We start from the raw sequence: 19,071 nt of genomic DNA, 5'->3' as shown, positions 1-19,071 counted from the left end.
AAAGCAGGATGAATTACTTTCAATTCACAGTAAATATAATAGCAAACAAATATAGCTTTACAACAAAAGAACAAAAAAGGAAAGACGAAGGAAAAAACTGGAAAGAAAAACAAACTGTTAACAATTGTTATCTCTATGTTGTAGAACTAGGGTAACTTATTTTTCTTTTTTGAAACTTCCATGTTTTCCAGGTTTTCTGACATCAACATACTTCCAAAATCAGGGGGAAAAAATTCTCCCCACCCCTCATAAGGGAAAGTATCTATTGCACCTCTGTATTTCTTTGCTACTTCATATGGTTTTAAGGATTATAGTCTACTTTTTACAACCCTTGTGAAGGTACTGTAATGACCTCTAATGAAAGCAGCACAATGCTGTGGAAAGAGCATAAGGTCTGGAGTCAGAAAACCTGCCAAATGTCCAACACTGCTAATCACAATATAGGAAACAGGCATGTTCCAAAGTCATCTGCAAACCCCGTCATGTAAGGAATTTAACCTTTTTCTTGCTTCAGTTTCTAAACCTTCTACATAAATATACAGTCATATCCTAAAGAGTTAGTATAATAATGCAATAAGACATGAATGTTAACAGTAAAAATGTAAGAGAGAAGATATAATTTTTATATCTCCATTTATTTGTGAATGTATGGTTTAATAATTATCTCATATTTTAGATACTTAACTGGCTAAGAATTTGCAAAATAATTTCATTACTTAAAAAAACTGAACTGTACTGTTTACTTCATGGCTATGTCCATTTGATTAAAAGCTGCCATCTCAATCTTTCATTTTAAAAAAATTCATAAACGTTTACAATACTACTAAAGTATTTGTTAACATACCTTGGATTCACAGAACCGACGATCAATTCCATGCTGACATATTATTACTGATTTTGGTCTTTCTAGTTCATACTCCCGACATACCACATGAAAAACAAATGTTTGTCCCCACTCCAAGAGGCATGCCAGCTACAGATGATCAGTGACAGGTTGACAACACTGTTAGCATTCTAAATAAGTATTCAGAGTTCAAAAGCTTATGAACAACATTAACATGGCTTGAAAGAACCCAAACACTGTCTTATACCTGCTGCTAATTAGTCTACTTGTTAGCCATTGATTTTTCTACCTTGACATTCTTTATAAGTTTGTGCTGCTTTTCATCTGTGAATGACAAAATGCACTGCCAAAGTGAAATTTTTCCACTGAAAAATTCTACTTCAGCAACATCTAAAGCAAATATCTTTCCTTCAAGATTATATTTTTCTTCTATATAGCTAACTGGAATCTTCCACATAGAAAAGCACCTAAAATTCTCCATTTAATAATAAGCCAGAATTTTATACGAAATTTTTAAGTACAGTACATATCATATTGAGCTACAATTTTGGAAAACTAGGCATTTTTAAATTTAGCACTTTTGTTTATATAAATAGGAGCTTAAGTATCACATATGAGTATCAATTAAGTATCAATTCCTCAAATGCTGAGTTTAAATAAAAACATCTTAATTTTATAATTGATTAGAGTTAACAATAAAAACGTCAAGGGATTGAGTATACATGACATTATCCCCCTGAAGAAGTACATAATTTAAACTCTTGGAAAACTGTTAAAACATACAAAGAATGGAATAAATGTAAAAGCATCTTATGGATTCATGAACCATGCAGGAAACAGTGATGCTAAGATTCTAGTGCAGAAGAAAGAGGAATGTTTTATCTTATAATAAGGGCAATTTAAACATATGAGATTCCAGTAGTCCTTAGAAAAAGGAATTGTGTTGTGTCCATTCTTGCGGGGTCAGCATGGCTTTATTCCCTTGTTAGGGAACAGCTGCTTTGTTATATGCTTCAGTTTTTACATATATTTAGGGACAGAAAACGGGATAATAAGGAGAGTACAGTTACAAGGCCAGAGAGCACTGAATAATTCCTTTCACCCATCTTTACAAATTCCATTATATATTCCCTTTCACCCATTTTTGTACATATCATTATACATTCTAATATTATACTGAGATGTCATTCAACTCCAAAATATCCTTTTTCAATTCCACTCATTTTCCTACTATTTCTAGAATATTAATTTTTGCTGCCCTCTGACAATTTCTTCCAGGTATACCAAGTATCTAGATTCTTTATTTACCTTCTTGTTGCTACTACCTACATCTAAATTATGTTTCATACCCATTCTGTAACTTTTTGTCAAAATTGAGAACTTACACTTCTACCACATTCCAATATTTTGAAATGCTAAGATAAGAATTCATACTATGGTAAATACATGATGCAGCAGATAAAATGTTACAGTAATATGGTTATTCAACTAAATATCAATGGTCTATTTCTAGAGTTAAATAATCCTTAAGGCCTCTGAGCCTACTAAGGATTAAATGGGATAGAGAGGGCGAAGAGGAATTTATCCAAAAGGATCTCACCTAGCACTCTAGACCAGATTTTCTTACCAGTAAATTCATTTTTATTTTTTTAAACTAGTACATATATCACTAGTAGCAGGTACAAATGTTACCTCGCTTTGGGACATGACAAGTAAAAAACTATGCTACCTAATCTTCAGCATCATAAGAGGTACTTTCAAATCCTACCTAATACACAAGAAAGCAAAGTTCTTGGAAAATTATCCCATGTACTAGAAAAAGATTGTTCCAACAGTATAATTTTTTTTCTTTTTTTTTTTTAAAGTGGCCGCACCAATTTATTTATTTATTTTTTTTAAATTTTATTTTGTCGATATACATTGTGGCTGATTATTGTTCCCCGTCACCAAAACCTCCCTCCCTTCTCCCTCCCCCCCTCCCCCCCAACAATGTCCTTTCTGTTTGCTTGTCGTATCAGCTTCAAATAATTGTGGTTGTTATATCTTCTCCCCGCCCCCCCCCCGGTTTGTGTGTGTGTGTGTGTGTGTGTGAATTTATATATTAATTTTTAGCTCCCACCAATAAGTGAGAACATGTGGTATTTCTCTTTCTGTGCCTGACTTGTTTCACTTAATATAATTCTCTCAAGGTCCATCCATCCAACAGTATAATTTTAATAATGTATTAACTTGATTTCTAGAACAGTTCTCATCCTGAGTTTTTCCCAAAGAAAATCTCAAATTCTTGAAAGTGCTATAGAGAACTATGAAACATTACATCTGTCAATTATATGTGGCTCAGAAAAGTAAAACTTGTCTCTGATTCATCTATTGCTAAGAAAATTCTGGATGGCAAGAATGACTTCCATCAGAACACCATTACTGGAAATGTAATGAACATTCAAATGGGCATGCAAGTTATTCTTGTGATAGTGTAAAGAAAGGAAAAAGAAAGTCAGGAGATAGTACTCCGAGAATCATACCTGTGGTGCTGTGACCTTAGCTGTAAGGCTTCCAGCCTGCACATCAATTAGCCACGCATATTCTAAGGAATCACTTCCCAAAGGAAGACCTTCTGCTGAGAACATAGCATGTGCTCTGAGCTGGAGACCTGACAAACTGATGTGACCTTCCCTGAGAACTTCATCCACAGGGGGTCGCTGCTGGAAACAATAATAAATGACACCATAAGAAGTACAAGAAAATCACATTATAATTTCTAGTTGCTTCTCCCCCACCCCCTCCCCCAGATGAACAATAAAATCATGTTATCTGGAAAATAAGACTTCAGAATCCACAGGCTCTTAACACAACCTTGGACCTAGAAAAGTAGTTTGAGATAAGCTTCTTTAGTGACAATATCTCCAACTACAAAACAAGATAGCTAAGTCCTAAAAAGTATGCAGATCCCTGGCAACTGCCTCTATGAATAAAAACAAACTAGTACTCTAACTAACAGGGAATGCAAGAGGCCAATCTTTTGTGGGAAGGCTAAGAATCATAAATTTAAAATATAAAGAAGGAGATAACAGGAAAGAACAAAGACCACTAAGACAAAAAAATGAAGAACTGGGGGAAAAAGCTATTGTCTGTACAGATTTTGAGAATTATGTAAATACTACAAGAAGGATAATTTTATCTTAAATAATTAAATACTCACTATTAAAAAGCAGCACTGATTTCAAAAAGAAAATTTCTGAGACATATTCAAAGAGATAAAGAATATGTCCTAAAACAGACTATTCCACGGAACACTATTTCCTCAGAACATTATTAAGACAACAGAATCAATTAAGTTTGGAAATGCCCCACCCATCAGTCACCAATTTGTTGAATCTACCTCCCAATCTCTCACAAACCCATTCACTCTCTTCCAACTTCACTACTACCATCTTGGTCCAGAGAATATTACCTGTTGCCAAAACTTTTGCAAGGCCTTCCAGCACTGACTTTTTACATCTCTCTGCTCCATACTCTACTAATGACCACAGAGATCTCTTAAAAATTCAAATCTGATCATGTTCTTGCCTCCAGACTATTACATGCTACCAAAGTACCACATACCTCACCTTGAATTACTCTTTATACTTGAGATTATTTATCTTAATTTTAATTTCCTCAAAATTTACCTTCTCTACCAGGTTCATTAGGGTAAGGAGCATTTCTGTTTTGTTCACCAAATATCTCATTGTACCTAACAGAGTGACCACAAAAAGTAGATGTTGCTGACTGGACAGATTTCTTCACATCAAGTGTTCTCAGACTTTCAATATGCTAGCTGAAACAATGAGACAGTTCACAGATATTTCCCAACTTTGTGAATGTGTGCAGGCCATCTCACAGTGCTCCTTGCTTTCAACATTTTGGGAAACACACTCTTAGAAAAATATATTCTTAAGGATAAGGGCTAAAGCTAATTCATAAGGAGTTTTTAAAAGGAAATTTCAAATTGTGACTACAATAATAGCTCTAGAAACTCTTCTGATATAATTTTTTATTTTATTTTCATTCCAAGCTGTGTGACTTTATATAAAATCACCTAATTTCTCCAGGCATCAGTCCCTTACCTTTTATCTGAGGGAGTTGGGAAGGATGGCCAATAAGGTTCTCTTCTGCAACTGAGATTCAATAATTCTCAGTATAAAATTTTTCATGAACATTTTTTTATCTTGAAAACACATGTAGATTTTGGCCTCTACTAAGGCATAGCCTACCTGGAACACCAGTAAGGATTATATTCTAAATTTTACTTTAATTTGCATCATGTTGTAGGTTGAATTGTGTCCTCCCAAAAGATAATGTTCAAGTCTGAAACCCTGGAACTGGTGGAATGTGACCTTTTCTGGAAATACGGTTTTTGCAGATATAATCAAATTAAGATGAGATTATACTAAATTAGGGTAGGCCCTAATCCAATATGACTGGTGTCCTTATAAAAAGAGAGAAATCGGAACACATGGAGAGATCTCCACTGAAAACAAAGGCAGTGGCAAAATGTGAGCGATGCATCTACAAGCCAGGAAACGCCACCAGAAGCTGAGAAGAGGCAAGGAAGGATCTTCCTCTATAGCCTTCAGAGAGAGCATTTCCCTGCCAACACCTTAATTTAGGATTTAAGCCTCCAAAACTGAGAGGAGAAATTTCTGTTGTTTTAAGCCACCCAGTGTATGGTACTTTGCTACAGTAGCCCTAGAAACTAATGCATATCATAAGATGACCACAAAGTAAAAAGTTTCATAAGTTGGACAGTAATCCATCCTTCACCTTGAAATCCTGAATTAACCTGCAAGGAGATGGCCCAGGATTGAGCTCTGGGAGTAGTCACAGAGTGAAGCCACCCACTGTGAAAGAATATTAGACAATATAGAGAAAAGAAAAGATTTCTTAGGAATAATCATATCAACACTACAAAATTTAAGCAAGTAGATAAATAAATTCCAAGAGGATATATATGGTACCCTTGTCTTTGGGGGGAATTTTGAAATGCTAGCCATTTAGGAAACCTAATATTTCTACTACCACCTGATATCTCCATGAACTACTTCTCTAATCACCAAATAAATCCTACTTTATAATTCAGTCTCTCTACAAGTGTGCCATACCTCTATTATAAGCATGAATGTGAAACTTATAAGCATTAATGTGAGCTCAGTAAAATTTTTTTATGTCTAATAAAGCCTTTTGAAAATGCAGTGATTAAAATAAAAGTTGAAGTACGACCAGGTATTCATAAGAAACCAGACCTACTCATCTACAATTCTCAGAACTCATCCATAAGAAGAAATTTTCCCTTTCACCTTTATTAATTTCCTCAATAATTGAAAGAAGATGGGCTTCCTCTCCACACACCTCCCAGAATAAAAGACCAACTTTAATAACCCACTTAACAGAGATGAGTACAAGACTTATTTTTAAGGTTTTTATGGCAAGTTAAAATAAAGCATTATGCAAGTGAGATGTTTGTGATGATAGAATAGTTCTGTATCTTTGCTTTAGTGGTGGTTACATGAATCTACATGTGATAAAATGACAGAAAACTATGCACGCACATTGTACCAATGTCAGTTTCCTTGTTTTGATACTGTACTAAAGTATCTAAACTAATTATATCATGGGGGAAACTAGGCGAAGGGTACACACAGGATCTCTCTGTACTATCTTTGTAACTTCCCATGAACTTATAAGTATCTCAAAATAAAAGTTTAAAACAGGAAACACATATCCTGTGGCAAAAACAAAAACAATGTCCAGCACATATTAAGTATTAAGTTTTAGCCATTATGATCTTAGCTATGCCAAATACATACATGAAAAAACTGAAATGAAGAAAAATGTAGTCAAATATGGCAAAGTGGTGAAAAGAGGTATGTTATTTTAGATAAGATGATCAGCTACTACATATAATCCATAAGAAGTAGCCATCCATTGATGATTTGGAAGTGTCAGATTCATCTTCCCATTTATAATTTTACTTTGTCTTGTATGAAGATCTGTTTAAATTTCTAAATCACACAACTGGACTAAAGGTAGGACCTAAAGCTATGGTAAGTACCAAGAGAAGCCATTTGGCATTTAAGAAATCATAATAAAGTGATAAATCTACCCAGAAATGTAATAAATTCTTATTTGATAAATATCAAAAGAGGCCCAGGGTAACATGAAGGAATTAACAAAGTATCTTGTAAGTATGTTAGATGAATACTAATAAATCACTGGTCATGTATATATGCATGTTTTGAAATTTTCTGGTACTGGTTAATATTAAAACTTGGATTGTGATTTTTAACTGAATCTACCAACATTTTATATAGTTAATTTTTCCCTTCCATAAACATATGATAAAATTATAAAGTATTTCTTTCCATTTCTAAAAACAAAATATAAAAAATACGATTGGGATCACATAAATAAGGAGCAGCAAAAAAAAAAAAAAAAAAAAAAAAAGAAAAAGAATTGAGATTATTGAAACAACTCTCAAAGATATATACACACACATAAAACTTAATACAGTTAAATTAAAAGTCTCTGATTAAAAGAACTATATATTCCATGCACTGAAACTAACACATTGTTTTGACCTCATAAATATTAATAATAAATCTATAACTCTCTACCATATCTCACTTTTACATTACCTGATAGTTATCACTGACAAACACATTCAGGGGTGACAAAATAAGTTGTAGCATGGTCTCCCTAAATCCTTTTTTCATTTCAAAACATAGCCTTTCCAAGAAAGCCGTAGGGCATTCAGGACCATCAGTAGTTCCATGCTGTGGTCAAACAAAATACAATAATCAAGAAACAGAAAAAAATAAAAAATAAGGAAGTACAGGAAAATAAAAATTACATTTATCATGATTAAGAGAATTTGATTTTTCAAAAGCAGTTACAGCACTTACTGACAAAAATAACCATTCTATACCTTAGTAAGGGCACTAGCTGCACTAAGCACAAAAGGTAATTTCTCTGCTGTGCAATATCAGGTACATGACATGGAGCCAGTATACAGCACAATGCTCTAGAGCCAGTTCCAAAGCCGGCCCTACTCCAAAGCCCCAGCCACAACAGGCCCAAGGTGCATCTTTACAGTGAACCAGGATACTGTGCTGGATGCAAACCTTTGACACAATTCAACCTCCAGGGTTAAGCCTGAAGCTTGATCTTGTAATAGGTCCACATAAGGCCACAATCTGGTCTGGGATCTGAGATCAAAGCTAAAGAGATGTAAAGTCTTAGAATATCCATCAGGCTAACTATAAACTCAACGACTCAATGTCATGACAAAATATCCTAAAGTTACACAGAACAGCAAAAGACCTAAAGTGAAAGAGGAAAAACTGAAGTAAAATCACCAATGATCAAATAAGAAAATAAACTAGCTTTATAACAGTAAAAGGATAAAGTTAGAAGTTTTTGAATCTTTTTTTGAATTTTTGAAAAATTTTGAATTTTTTTCTATGTGTGTGCGTGCACATACACATGCTACATGGGTGTCATAATACACTCCAGACTATTTTGATATGTAAACACTTACAACAGGAAGACGCCCATGAACTTTGTACAAATTAACAAGTACAGTAATATCCCAAGGACGCAAGGTAAGTGGATGAATTGACTTGGCTGTAGTTTCATTTTCCTTTCTGTCATTTTCCATTCCAACAGCAGTCCACCCAGAGCTGGATGATGTTGACAGTGACAGAACAGGACTTGAAATAACCTCTTCAAAATCCATATACATGTCATCTTCCCCAAAGTAGTTTTCCTATAAATATTAAGAAAAAACAAACTATTATTGAAAGAGATATGAGCCTTAAATTTGTAAACTACGCACCTCCTTAACTTACTGTATTTAATTAAAGGCATCAGGTCTATTTTCTTGAAATGAAAAAATATATATTTAAGACATACACGTAGCTGCTTGGCAAATAAATATTCTGTAGCAAAAAATGCAAAAAGTTACAGGAGTTTATAGTAAAGCTTCATGACACCACCTCCAATTATAGCAAAAACTTGTAATTTAGGCCCTCAAAGATAACTTTGAAAGTTTGTATGATTCAGTAGTTTTCAATCTTTGCTTCTCAGAGTTCTGAGGCAAAACCCAGGGACATTCTTTGGAGGAAGCAGATCAATTCACTGAAAATCAATTTGGCTTAATTCAGTTAGGTAAATACTACAATTCACACATTCTAGTCGGAATATTTATCAGGAGTATTTACCAACTTTAATAAGAATGTCCAATTTTGGTTACTGATGAGATAAAAGCATATGTTATCAACAGTCACCAAACTTCCTTCCACATAGTTCATCCTGGTTTTTTAAGCAGAAATGATTCAACTAGTAATACTCTGATTTCTTTTGCATCAGAATTTTAGTTTTAAATTCTTTTTTATTCCCATTGATTCTGAAATTAAATTTTGCCTGTCAGTGGTAAACAAGTTTTTTGTTTTTGTTTTTAAACCTGCTTGACTTACCCAGATTATTTAATATATAATGACACAACTGTGACCCAAAGTGTACAAAGTTAAAGCCTCAAAGTGCAGCTGAGAAGAGAGGGCAGGAATGGTACACTTGGGGCTGGTATGAGTCAGGAAGGATGGGCAGGTGATCACGATCAGGGTAGCATCCTCCCCATGGCCAGGGACAGGGGAGTGGCCTGAGGAGCAGGGCCCGAGGGTAGCCTAGGGCCAGTGGAAGGGTGCAGAGACCTCCCCCTTGGCCTACATCAGAGGCCCAGAAATGCCACATGGCTAACGGGGCAATAGCCCAGGCAGGGGCCAGAGGCAGGGCCAGGAGAGCACCATTTCCTGGGGTGGGGGTAGAAAAGTTGTTAAATATTTCTGTTTACACTGTTAACTGTATCTGTTAAATATTAGAACCAAGTTAGTATTTTTGGTAAATTCTACAGTTGGTTACTGACTGATTTAACTTCTGACTAGGGTTATGAACATCAGGCCATAGTATCTTTTCACAGAAAAGAATGCTGAAGGGCTTAACATCAAACGGTTAATTAGTGGGAGGACTAGCATTTGAAATCCCAAATCTTCTGACTCACAAACCCAATGTTCTTCTCTCTATTCTCTATTGCTGTTTACCTCTAAATAATACAGATGCAACTTGGAACCTGCTTAAAATCTTGATAACTGTCCTTACAATATAATCCTGAAGCATGGACAAATTTAAGCACAAATATAAACGTAAATAAACACTGGGTTATATCCTAAATTCTAGCATTAAAGTTTTAAAACTAAACATAAATGTCAAGTTGAGTTTGATTAATGTTAAAAACTTAAAGATACTCAGAGCAGTATTTGTCCCTTAGATTATTTGGCAAGCCTTTTCAAAATATACATGCCATCCAGTCCTGGAGGCTGGTTCAGCAGGTTTGTCGTGGGCATGAAGTCCAGACTCAGGTGTAAAGTAGAAAAATTCCTTTGGTGATTTTATCTACAAATGGCCTCTAGACACAATCATCTGTCACACCTTCCCTCCAAACAATTGACATAATGAGTCAATGAACACTGTTCATGTTTATTAGCTTTTAACATATTAACATTTACCAACCAAACAAAATAGTTACCAGCACTTATTTTACCTAATTTAAAAATAATCATAGCCTAAAAATCTCTAATTTTAAAAAAATTCTCCTGTAGGCTCTTAAATTCTCTTACAATTTTTAATCTTAAAAAAATACTGATTCCTGTAGATTATTACAATTAAACGAAAAATGATTCTCTTGGTTGGGTCTAATGTTCAATTTGCTACTAAACCAATGTCCATTTAATTATCTGAAACAGAAATAACTCATCAAAGTTTTTAGAGAACACTGAATACCCAACATAGTAGAGGACATTTGCCAATTTTTATTAAATGTGTCAATGACTATGTTTTTGAGGAGTTACAAAACACTAGCAGTCTTTCGTGACAATACATTTTTACCTATTGAATATAATCAACAAAATGTACTTTTAAAATTATAACTCCTTTAAAAAGCTAGCCTAATGTTATATATTTAATGCTGGGTGGCTGATTTAAGTTCTTTTGTTTTTGTTTTTAAACGTGAATTCCATCTACAAGGGTTAATTTCTTATGAACTCACTAATCAAAAAAATTATCAAAAGGTTGACCAAAGTATAAGGCAAGTGATAATATTATGGCAAGCTTTTATGGTATTTTATGAGTAATAAATATTTGCAAATGCTGAATAAATAAAACTTCCATTTCCTTTTAATGTAGGTGGCATGCAAAACTAAACTCTTTAAAATAAACTTCAAACAAATCTAGGAAAAAATCATTTGCTTACAGAACCAGGAAAATGTCTTCTTTTGTCAATTTTGCAGCATGTTTGAATTTAAGAATGATAAAACTACATTTTCAATTTACTTAAGAGTTCTCTGACATTTTATTTTCATAAAGATATTTTGTTATATGAGTGTCAAGTAACCTATTTAAGGTAATAGGAAATTGCCATGTTTTTCTCGGCTCCAAAATTATACTTATCCAGTGATACTCATTTCTCAAAAAAGAAAAACGAGAACTATGAACAAGAGGTTAAAAGATGACAGCTAATAAAATCAGATAAGCAGGGAAAAAAAACCTACAAGTACTCTTGTTTCCAAAATTGTATTCTAATTTAAAAAAGAAAAATTGAGAGCCAAGCTTCTGTTTAAGACTATTAAAACTATTATTTTAATAAGGAAAGTATATATGCCATATATATCTTTAATCCGTAGTTACTATCACCACTGACATGTTATCACTATGAAGAGTAAGATATCCCTTCTTTCATGACCAAAAAATGTAACAAGACTAAGAGAAGTCAGTCAACTCAGAAGAGTTAATATAAGTGGTATTGTTATCTGACCTTATATTTGCAACAGAAGAAACGACATGAAGTTTGAATATGACTAAAATGACTTTGCGCTGACACATAAAATTGCTGTTGTCTACAACTGCAGAAGATCTCCCATTTCCATAAAATATCCTCATAAATTTTAATGCATGTTTAATATATATTCAGAATTCTTTCTAATAATAATGCCAGGCCCAATTTCTTTTGTGGATTTTGGAAATCAGTTTTTTGTATATGGTCAAACAAATATAGAATGACTCTTTTTTTTTCCAGTTTATCCTTTATAATTTCTTGATGTTTAATTTTATAATTCAATCTTAGTTACACAAATTTTCATATTCCCTTAATTTTCTTTTTCATATGTATGAACATAAATGAAAAAAATTTTGTAATAGGAATATATTATATACATTATATATAGATAATGCCTAAATTCCAAAATTTTTAAAGTTCTAACACTGATACTAAGTAAAACACAAGTTATATATTGAAACAAACAAACAAACAAACAAACAAAGTAATAGGAATACTTAAGATAAAATAACATCCCTGTGTCAGCATGACACTAAGCTTTCTGGTAGGCAAAAAGCACAAACTTAAAGAGTTACACATATTCCATGTAAAAGGAAGCATAGAGTTCATTGGGCTAGACAGACTTTTTGCCTGTTATGTTTTAGATATATGAGAGTCTTTAAAAAGTTCACGGAAGGATTCATGTTATCCTTTTAATTCCATTTTTCCATGAACTTTTTGAAGTACCCTTGTATATTTAATAAATATGCCCAAATTTAAAATTTTACAATTTGCTTTAATAGACATTTTATATGAGTTCTAAGTAAATTAGATGAATGCAAATACTAATATGCAACACAAACTTTTGATACTTAAAAGTTGTTATAAAATCTTTAATGCACAGAAAAGCCTGTATCAAATATAATAAACTATTAACAAAGGTTACATCTGTGGAGCAGAATTTATAAAGAAGTCCAAAATGAATGCATGTATTTCTTTCTCTGTATGCGTCTTTGTTATAGTCTTCTCATTTCTGTTGAAAATGTATTACCGTGAAATTTTTAAAATAAAACAAACTGAGGTTCGATGTATACATGGTAATGCAGAAACCAAACTTAATACCTCTCTAGTAGTTAGTATTTAAAAACTGATATTATATCATCATTATTACCCTAATCTGCTAATTAAATCATTACTTACATTTAATTAAAATATAATTCATCCTCTTCAGGGATACTATAGCTTAAAAATTGCACTTCAGATCCTTTATAGTTCAGAAAGTAACATTATAGGGAGAAATATTTGAAGAATATTTTAGGTCAAACAACTGTCACAAAAAAGAAATAAATGTGTACATGTGTGTATTTTCTCTTCTATGAATCTGAAGATGTATTTCTTCAGGAATCTCTCTTAAAATGCTAGAAGAAGATATAACCAACAGATACTCCAGGTTTCCACAAATATGAGACACATTTTCCTTTGCCTCTTTCACCTTAAGTTAGCTTTATGGTAGTTTTTAGTAAATATAATATAATAACTCAAATAGAGATTTTATGTACCTACAAAACCCAGTTCAGCCACTACTTCCTCCAGAGAGCCTTCACTAACAAATCTTGATTGTCCTTTCGTAACCAAACCTGATTATACAAGTTCCTCTCCAGAATTAATTACTCCTATCCTATCACCACACATTATGGGGTTCCTCGTTGGCTAAGTATTCAATATTCAAATCTCTGCAGTTGTGAAATTACAAAAGGAAGCACTATAAAATTAGACACACACAAACATCCCTCTCACAAATAATGCTGTTGCTCATGATGTTAATGTTTTGATAATGTCCCTTTGATTATCAGGTGTAGTAAATACACATTAGTACAACGAAAATCAAAAGCAAAGTCAATTTGCAAAATCCTGGAAAAATGCAAAATTTCTTGAAGTTGGTGAAAGTGATGTTGGAAAACTGCTCCAACACAGGCAAAGTTATCAATGTTAAGTGATGATCTGGACGGGTTTAAGTAGTTACCATAAAAAAAAAGAATAAATCAACAAGAATTGTTAATGACCTGGGGACTTATTTGGGGGTGTGGGAGCTTTTAAAATGTATGATTTGAATATCAAAAGAAAAAGAGTGATCTCTAGATAACTGATGAAGTCCTCAAATATTTTTCTACAAATAGCTCCTCTTCATAATCATGGTACACGTGCTATCATACTGTGCAATCACACAATTTCAGTGGAGAAATTATACCAAAATGAAGCAACCTGTTTCGTTCTTTGTTCTAAGAAACAGTGCATATTTATTCAGAACCTAAATTTGGCATACTCTGAGATAAACTTATTTTCATAATCTACTTCAATTGTTAAAATAAAGCTCCAAAAAAAAGAAAAAAACTCTGAACAAATCTTCTTTATTTATCATGAAATGTTGTCATTTTGATGAATTCACTTGAAGTATGCTTCTCCTGGTACCAGTTATTCTCCCATAACAAACACTACTTCTATTGCTGCATTAATTAGTGTATTCAAATTTGTCCATGTATCTATTTATCCTAGCTACCCCTCTAACTTATCTCCTTGAGAACAGATGCTATATCATCTATCTCTACCAATTAGCACCATTCCTAGAAAACACTAAATACTAAAAAAAAAAAAAAAATGCTGAACGTAGGAGTACTATTATTATTTTCTTTGGCTGCTGGCTGGCCAACTGAGCTAACTGGACAGTCCTCTAAAGAGTACTACTTTTAATAAAAAAATTTGTAATTGAATCTAGCACCCAGAGTCCAGTCAACATACATAATATATCCTCAACACTCTAAATCTTCTAACTGGCTATTTCAAAAGGTCTCTGTTTTCAAATAGATTTTAACTGCTTTGCCTATATTTAAAAATATATATGTTCTTCTTAAAATTGTACCTTTATACACAAAAAGGCATTTAATAGAGGTCCATAGAGAGTTATCTGAGAATCTGGGGAAAGTTCCATTTCTACATGAAGCTTATCAGGTGGAAGTTCTGAAGGATCAACAGGTGGGCGTGAAGAAGCAGAGGGAGAAGAGACAACTCTGTCTGATGTTTTCTGGGATGGTCTTAACACAGATAGCATTGTTTCCTCCATTTCTGACACTGAAATAAATTGACAGAAAAAAAGATTAACATTTAAGGGAGAGAGCAAATAACCTCTCAGAAGCTCTCCAAGGAAATATTCCCTAAGAAATTTTACTTTGCAAAGATGAAGTCAATTAATCCTAATACAGAATCTATACTATGGGTTGAGTATCCTTGATCTGAAAATCTGAAATCTGAAATGCTCCAAAATCCAAACTTTTTTGAGTGCCAACATGATACTCAAAGGAAATGTTCACTGGAACATTTTAGATTTCACATTTTCAGATTTGGGATGCTCAATCAGTAAGAATAATACAAATTATACTAAAATACAAAAAAAAAAAAAAAAAAATCTGAAATCCAAGACACTTCTGGTCCCAAGCATTTTGGATAAGGGATATTCAACTTGTATAAATGAAAATAGACTTGAAAGACCAATAATTATGAGAGCAAATAGAGAATAGACTTCACTGAAATACGGAGAGAAATACATAAATGAGATTGCACAGAATGAATGAAAAGTTCCTGTTAACACAAGCAACATTCTCACTGAGTCCCTATGATAAAGATTTTGGTCAAAACTGGGCCTTAACTATAATTGCGCATTAAACTAAAAGTTGTTTTCACATAAATAGCTATTCAAATACAGTGTGACATTACCAAGTCACATGTGAACAACTGTGAAAACTATTCTTTGAAACTTAACTCGCTGGAAAAATACAAAGAAAACATCACTCTAATTCTTTTTTGGAACCAAGTAATGAGGCAAATTATCTTCAGGAAACTATGAATTATATGAAAGCTCTCAAAATGCACTAAAGAAACTAACACTTCACAAAATCAAGCAACTTAAATATATAGATTCATACATACCTTCTTTAATATTCCAGCTCTGCTGCTTGTAGTTTGGCAGACCTTGAGAAAATTACCTTCTCTGAGCATATTTCCTCAACTCTGAGATGAGAATAATAATAATATCTACCTTACAGAGTTGTTGTAAGGATTAAATAATATAAACCAGAAAATTGCTTGGCCCAGTATTTGATACATAGTATTTGCTCAGTAAAAGTTAGTCATAATTATTCCAAAATATTTAAAAGATTATAAGTTTAAGTCGGAAGACTAAATGCATTTAATTTTATATTTGATGATTATAAATCATAACAGCAGCTGTTTCAAAGTACAAATTATATACAAATACTTACATGATTGTTTTAGCTGTTCATCTGCTTTTTGTGGATAAATTGGATGCCATGTGTAGTCAATTGTAAGCATGACACTTGGAACAGTCCAGCATTCAACCCAACCAGCCCTTTGAAGAATAAAAAACAAAGTTTCTAGTCAGATACTTACAGTTTTAATTGTATAGATACAAGTTACAGATAATCAAATTTTACTTATCAAACTTCACTATTATTCTTTGAAAGAAGAAGAATTTCTCCAAATGTAAACACAAAATACTCCAGTCACTAATTTTATGTACTCACTTTTCCTGAGTAATGTTGCGCCATTTTGGTTTAACTGCTTTCTGGCCACTTTGACACTCAGCAGGAATACCAGTATCATGAATCATCTTATGTGGGTGGCAATTCTTTACCAGCAAAAACAATGAATATTTACTAGGGTGACAATCTGGTAGAAACAAATGAAGATCAACATCTTCTCCCTAAAAAATAATTTATAATAACCCAAAGTAATAAAATTGGTGCATAAATGTTAGGTTAGTATTTACAGCCAAACTTATCTACAACAATTTTGAAAATAAATTTGAAAGAAACTAAATTTTATTTATTTATTTATTTTTTTGCATAGAAAATAAATTTTAAATGGCAGATTTTATATTGAACAGTCAGGTACATAAACAGAATAAGATTTTACAGTGACTAAAGCTAATTTGGATTGAAAAAATAACAGGGAAAGAGAAACAGCATAGTTTCCACATAACAGTGAAAAGATTGTCTTCCATAAGTATCCATGGATATTTTATGTAAAACTCAGTTTAAAACAAAACCCTCTCTTGGGCCGAACCTGTGGCTCACTCGGGAGAGTGTGGCGCTGGGAGCGCTGAGGCCGCGGGTTCGGATCCTATATAGGGATGGCCAGTGCGCTCACTGGCTGAGCGCGGTGCGAGTGACACCAAGCCAAGGGTTACGATCCCCTTACCGGTCACAAAAAAATAAAAATAAAAATAAAAAAAATAAAACAAAACCCTCTCTAATATAAACTTAAGTGGAACATGGTCTATATTTTTACTAACTTTTAAAATACTGTTGTCTCCTTTGATTATAGTAAGTCTTCTTTCCTCAACTGGCTTCTAATAATTCCAAATTGGCATATTTAAGGATCTTCGTTTGGTCTCACTTTTTTCTTTATACATCCTCTATTTTTTGTTCATCTTGATGCCTCATTTCTTAACAGGCAGCATAGCTGAGTGATTAAAAGATGGACCCCTAAGCTATATTGCCTGGGCTCAAAATCAGATTTGGCAACTCACTAGCTCCATGACAAGTTACCTAAACTCTGTTCCTCAGTTTTCTAATTTCCAAATACAGATAATAACAACTACCTCAAGAGGGTTGTTCTGAGAAATAAATGAGTTACTACACATAAAGCACTGAGAACATTGTCTGGCACATAGAAAATGTTTAATAGACGTTTATTCCTATTATTCTTGCTATTTATATTGCCATAATCACCATTAATACTGCAATTACTACTGATTGCCCATACCCTAAAATTAGATGTTTTGCAAAATTTGAGCTTAGGAGAAGTATGTAGGAGTTGGCTTTCAGATAAAAGAAAAGAAATGTGCTTGTGGTTATTCCTGGAATTCACGGCTACAATTAGGAATCAAATACAGGAAAGTGTAAAATTAGTTCTATAAGTAGGAAACATTAGAACTAGAGGGGGTTCTTAAGAGAACTTATAGATTAGCCACAGAGATCATAAATGAGCTCTAAGAAAATAATGAACTCTGGGGATATTTTTCTATTGTCCATTTCTTAGGGGCAATTAACTACAAAAAGGGAACAGCAAGGGGCCAGCCCTGTGGCTCACTCCAGAGAGTGCAGTGCTGATAGCTCCGAGGCCGTGGGTTCGGATCCTATATAGGGATGGCCAGTGCGCTCACTGGCTGAGCGTGGTGCGGAACAACACCAGCCAAGGGTTGTGATCCCCTTACCAGTCAAAAAAAAAGGGTGGGGGGGGCCGCAAGAACCCCGTGACACTAAAGTTAGTGGACACTGGAGAAAAGCTAAAATATCTTAGGGTGGTAATGGGATGGACAGGGAAGCATAAAGATAAGCTTTTGGAAATCAAACTTACTAATAAACCGTGTGGAATAAACAATGCATCAACGCATACATACCCTTAAAGAGAACTTGGTATTACATGTTGCTGGAACGAAGTCCGTAAAAGGCAAAGAAAAATCAATGTTTAGCGTTTCCCCACAGGCTGCCAGATACACTACAAAAAAAAAAAAAAGAAAGAAAAAGTAAATTCACTTTTAATGTCAAAAAAATTTAAATTTAAAAGTAGCCTAAAATGCACACCTAAACAAAATTAAATTTAAGACAACAGTTCAGTCTAACACAAACTCTGAAATAATGCTCTAAGTGTATCACAAGATAACAGGGGGGAAAAAATCACTTCTAGTACCTATTAAAACTACAAAATCAATGCTAATTTACTTTGTTGGTATTTGATTTCATGAGAACATTTAACTTAATTTTTAAAAACTTCTTACCATTTTCCTGTTGTTTAGTGGAACAATCAATCCAATTGCGTTGATTAGCAGCCCAAATCATTTCAAATTGATGAAACATGATTTTAAAATTCCATGTATATGGAACAAATGAAAAAATGTCTGGAGCACTATCACTAGACCAATCTTGAATTAAATCTAAAATTATTGGGTTAGGGAATAAAAAGTAAAGTTAATGGAAATTCAGAAAAAAAAAAACAGTTTCTAACACCAGTCAAAAATAAATTTTTCTTTTGTAACTAAAAAGAACTTTTATATTGAAATATTTAAATGGTCATTAAGATGTAGTTAAATTTGACAGTAAACATATGTTTACTTACTAATCATAGTTACGAATGAGAAAAATTTTATATATTTCATATATAATTTTTTTCAAGAAATTTTATAAAATGAAGAGAAAAAAAAATCACCTGATATTCCACCACTCAAATAACCAACATTATGGATACATTT

General features: G+C 33.2%; 1 protein-coding gene across 8 annotated transcripts in view; it reads right to left on the bottom strand.

The window, feature by feature from the left end:
* BLTP1 (bridge-like lipid transfer protein family member 1) overlaps positions 1 to 19,071 on the bottom strand; it is a 221,537-nt gene that overhangs the window by 143,845 nt on the left and 58,621 nt on the right. For all 8 annotated transcript variants that reach the window (XM_063107237.1, XM_063107240.1, XM_063107239.1 and 5 more), the window contains 9 exons: positions 18,601 to 18,756; positions 18,223 to 18,320; positions 16,343 to 16,521; positions 16,061 to 16,167; positions 14,665 to 14,873; positions 8,421 to 8,648; positions 7,519 to 7,656; positions 3,367 to 3,546; positions 845 to 973 (listed from right to left, as the gene is read on the bottom strand). In XM_063107237.1, coding sequence (XP_062963307.1) covers positions 845 to 973; positions 3,367 to 3,546; positions 7,519 to 7,656; positions 8,421 to 8,648; positions 14,665 to 14,873; positions 16,061 to 16,167; positions 16,343 to 16,521; positions 18,223 to 18,320; positions 18,601 to 18,756 — 1,424 coding nt within the window. The remainder of the gene's footprint in view (positions 1 to 844; positions 974 to 3,366; positions 3,547 to 7,518; positions 7,657 to 8,420; positions 8,649 to 14,664; positions 14,874 to 16,060; positions 16,168 to 16,342; positions 16,522 to 18,222; positions 18,321 to 18,600; positions 18,757 to 19,071) is intronic.

The sequence above is a fragment of the Cynocephalus volans genome, chromosome 9 (assembly GCF_027409185.1).
Source record: "Cynocephalus volans isolate mCynVol1 chromosome 9, mCynVol1.pri, whole genome shotgun sequence".
Taxonomy (NCBI): Eukaryota; Metazoa; Chordata; class Mammalia; order Dermoptera; family Cynocephalidae; genus Cynocephalus; species Cynocephalus volans.
Note: the sequence above shows the minus strand (reverse complement) of the source record. Positions and strands in the feature narration are given on the sequence as shown.